Source organism: Episyrphus balteatus, chromosome 1 (genome assembly GCF_945859705.1).
Source record: "Episyrphus balteatus chromosome 1, idEpiBalt1.1, whole genome shotgun sequence".
In the NCBI taxonomy this organism is placed as follows: Eukaryota; Metazoa; Arthropoda; class Insecta; order Diptera; family Syrphidae; genus Episyrphus; species Episyrphus balteatus.
The window spans coordinates 13,539,547-13,543,870 of NC_079134.1; the positions used below are offsets into that span (position 1 = coordinate 13,539,547).

Below are 4,324 nucleotides of genomic sequence, written 5' to 3' on the forward strand. Positions count from 1 at the left end.
TTCTATCCACACTTCGAAAATCACGAATAAATAAAAAACACAGAAAAAATAAATTTTTTTTGTTATTAAATACTAGTTTAAATACCTTTATGAGTGTTATTATTTATTATTAATTTACGGCACAAAAAATTTTGAGAGTAAGATACAAATTACAACCTGGGCCCTATTTCACCAACTACAAGTTACAAGCACAAATTTGTAACTTGTAGATCACAAGTACAAATTTGTACAATGGAATTCTGTTTCACAAAGTACAAATAAGTAATTCACAAATTTGTGATTATCGAGAAAAAAATTACAACTAACTTTTGAAAACCACAAGTTTGTAGAATTACCGTTTCACCAAATATATTTTTTTCTTGTAAGCAACAAGTTTATCTCACAAACTTGTAAAGCTCTTTAAAGTCAAAGCGGTGACCGTTGAGTTACTTAACTCGTAACGACAGAGGTTAAAATTTGTTTAAAATGAAAACTAAGTTGATATTGAATATGAAAAAATAGGATTGCCATTTTTAAAACTTAAGCAACCCTATTTTAAACGAAAAATTGTCAAATAACTTATACTGTCATATCTTAGTAATTTAATCAAATAAGAAATTTTTTTAAATGCCAAACAAAACTGTAAATAAATATTAAGATTTTTGTATTGCTGGATTATTTTTATATTTATTAATTTAGAATGACATTCATGGATTTATAGAAGTAAAACAAAGGGTAAAATAATAAAATTGTAAAGAGATCAAAAGAGAACGAATTTTTACATACACTTAAGAGGCAGGTTATAGCGAAATCAGGAAAATTTTAAACAGATATTTTGTGATGTTTTCATTCGATTTGAAACACAAATGCTATACCAATTTTTAAAGCATTTGTTTTCCATTACAAATTAAAAAAAAAAAAATATTTATTACAAATAAAAAATCGCCTTAAAAAATATTTATTGCAAACAAAAAAATTTGCATTAAAAAAAATGTAATTGCAACTGAAAAATATATACAAATTTTTTTAATGCAATTTTTTTTTCGCTATGAAATTTTTTTACTTGCAATAAATGATTTTTTTTTAAATCTCAAATGTATTTTTACAACCTTGAATAATAATAATATATAGCTTTTATTAAAATAATAATAATGGCCTTCGGCCATTTTAAACACTTTAATCACGCTAAATACGGTTTTTACAAACTTGTAACAAAAATGACATACGTCTTGACTCTTGTAGAAAATTTTCACAAATAAATAGAAACTTGTAACTTTTTTTTTTTGGTGAAACAGAAACCCACAAGAAACTTGAAAGCTCACAAATTTGTTACTTGTAAAATACAAGTTTCGGTGAAACAGAAAATGGATTTTTTCACAAATTTAAAATTGTAGATTACAAGTACAATTTTGTGATCACAAGAAACTGGTGAAACAGAATTTCTCGATTTTTTCACAAATATTGTGAAAATTACTTGTAATTACAAATTTGTAAGTTGGTGAAATAGGGCCCTGATGTTTCAACACAAAAAAAAAAAAAATTAAACTTGACAATATTTGGCGCTCTATTACTTTTGCACTAATTGGTCAATGCAAATTATTTTGATGCAGTTAGAACCTAAATAAATTTGGGGTGTGTCATCACTCAAAATTACCGCAATAATATTCGATTTTTATTTCTTGCTATGGGTCGTCCCACTGTGCGTCAGAGTCGTCGTTGCTTGCACAAGAAAATTCTGTATTAAAGTTCAACGTTGCAACCCTTAAATTTGTACTTTTCGAACAGCCCCAGTAACATAGGAATCAGTATCTTCATCATCGCCTAAAAGATCCACTTTGCCATATTAAGTGAATGTCTGAAGAACTTCTACAACAATTTTGTATGTCCATTTTGACTACATGGATTTAGACCAAAAAGATGAACCATCAATCAAATATTCTAATTACGGCAAGAAGTTTTATTTAGTTAAAATACAACCCCCTATGACACACAAAATTTATACCATAAACGTTACAAATTCTTCACTTATAAACTAATTAGACCAACAATTTTATTGATTTTGAACAATAATTCCACTCCGATTAGAAGATAACGAGCCATAAGTATTGTAAGTTCTATTACTCATCCACTTAATCTAAACAACCGACTTCCACACAAATTACACTACTCCAATCAAGTTTGTATTGGACACAAATACATGGTATTCAACTTATCTATATCCTTCGTGCTTAATCCCTTCCGCTGACCAATAACTGCATTCGGATCAAGTGTTTCGATAGTCTTTTCACCATTTACCGAAAAAGCCATACTGCTATAATGCAAAACACTATCGTAATCATATGAAATGCCAAAATTTTCCGTATCAGTTTGTTGTCGGAAATTCTCCTCCATTCCAGGTATAATATTTTCTTCAATCACTTTTATGTAGCTATTCCGATCGGAAGCACTTTGTTGATGAAAGAAGCCAAGAGTATGCAAAAGTTCGTGCAAAATTGATCCCATTCGAAAACATCCTTTATCTAATGGATGAATTTGAAGATTCATTCGTTGAACTTTCTTGCGATAGCCGACTTGTGAATGACATCCACTACTAGCACCTGTTATATTGATGTAATACTTGTCTTCAGCAGAAGCCTCTTTGAAACGAAGGCAAGTTGCTTCTTCAAGAATTTGAATTGCTCGAAGAATGTGGTACTTGTGAGGGGGATCTTCAAAAAATAAACAAAAAATCAAAGACTATTTTTAGGAGGATAAAAAAATAGTTACCAAAATCAGGACTAATTTTGTAGTAAACCAATTTATTTGGCCAACGTCTTGTCTTAGAAATATAACCATTTCTCGATCTCAATTCTAAAAACTGCTCATCTGATAAATCCATATCACCTTCAAAAAATCCTCCCAATTCTTCGGGATTTCGTTCAAAGTTCTTTACACCTCTCGGATATCCAATAGAATGATTAATAACAATCAATAATCCAAAAGCCCACCAAATATGGGTCATTTTTTCAGTTTTTCTTCTTTCCAAACACAAAAGTTGATATCAAGTTAAAAGTTACAATACGACTGGTTACAATACTTAAAATGCATTACAAATTTTTCATCAATTTCCGACTTTTCAATTTTTCAATTACAATGCAACTTTATCAAGATAAGAATAAAATTGATAGGGACAAAAATGCAGGTGAGTAAACCAGTTCAACGCGTAGGTTTATTTCGAAATATATCAACAATTTATTGTAAAATGTACCACTTGACATTTTTGTGTCTAGATAGACTTTATATTCATAAATAGATAACTGACCATAAAAAGCGTTATCAGTTTGAAAAAAATCTATTGACAATTTTTGAAGACTTAATCGGTGTGCTTCAGGTAAGTGGGCATAGATAGGAACGGAAGATTGTGCAACTTATTTGAGGGCATTAAGCTATGTCGTTTTGGATTGTCTACAAACAAAAATTAAGAAATGATTTATTGAGCTGGTTGGTAGAATTATTTTGCCCAAAAACAGGGTATTCTCTAGTTCAGTTTACTTCTTTCTTTTAAAGTTCTTAAAAAGTTGTCCACAATAATTTCTGGTGCTGAACTTTTAACGAAGAACATCACCTTTAATACTCCATTAAACAATAGAAAAGCATGGGTACTTCAATGTCAGAACAACATGAAGCAGATCAATTTTGACAATAATACGAAAATTTATAAGAACGTTTTATCAGCAAACCTTGTTTTAGAAATAATTTCTAGATGACGTACAGACATGGTTGATATTATTATTTTGAGCTGAAACAACAGGCTTTTAGATGGTATAAAATTTATTATAGGCTATGATATAAAAAAATGGATTTAATGGTGTTAGAAGAAAAAAAGTTGGATTTTTTTTTCAATTTTTTCATGAAAAAAAAATTGTTTTCAATAAATTATTTTTATACTTTTTACGCATTGTAAAAATTGAAATATGGCTTTATTCTTTAGATTAAATATTAAACTTTTTAATTGTGTATTTTTTTTGTAAGCTTTTTATATATAAAAATAATTGATATAGTGAGAAAAGAAGAAAATAAGCTATTTTTTTTAGCATTTTCTCGTAAATTATGATTGGATTCAAACAGTTATTCCGTTTTTTTTTTATAAAACATACAGATATAAATATTTAAGGTCTTAATCTTTAAGCCTACGAGTTAGTAGTTTACTATAAGAAGTAAGAAGAAAGTTGACAAATAAATAATTTTAAGATAATTTTTTTTTAACAAAAGCATTCAACCTGTTTTCTTATGACGTTATCACGTTATATCATTGTCCGTAAACCGACTCTACAAACAACCTTTTTTTTTTTGTAAAAAAGCATAC

At 28.4% G+C, this 4,324-nt stretch overlaps 1 protein-coding gene across 1 annotated transcript; it reads right to left on the reverse strand.

The window, feature by feature from the left end:
• Nucleotides 1–1,921: 1,921 nt before the first annotated feature.
• LOC129905166 (seminal metalloprotease 1-like) lies at nt 1,922–3,046 on the reverse strand. Its single transcript, XM_055980573.1, has 2 exons — nt 2,746–3,046; nt 1,922–2,687 (listed from the first exon to the last, which is right to left on the reverse strand). The coding sequence occupies exons 1-2, from the start codon at nt 2,978–2,980 to the stop codon at nt 2,152–2,154; spliced, it is 771 nt and encodes a 256-aa protein (XP_055836548.1). The 5' UTR covers nt 2,981–3,046; the 3' UTR covers nt 1,922–2,151.
• Between the last annotated feature and the right edge of the window lie 1,278 nt (nt 3,047–4,324).

Bases quoted from the DNA above. Each gene is read 5' to 3' on its own strand.
- LOC129905166 (XM_055980573.1), bottom strand. From the start codon at position 2,980: ATGACCCATATTTGGTGGGCTTTTGGATTATTGATTGTTATTAATCAT. The intron at 2,688-2,745 runs GTAACTATTTTT...TATTTTTTGAAG, and splicing joins CAAAATTAGTCCTGATTTTG to ATCCCCCTCACAAGTACCAC.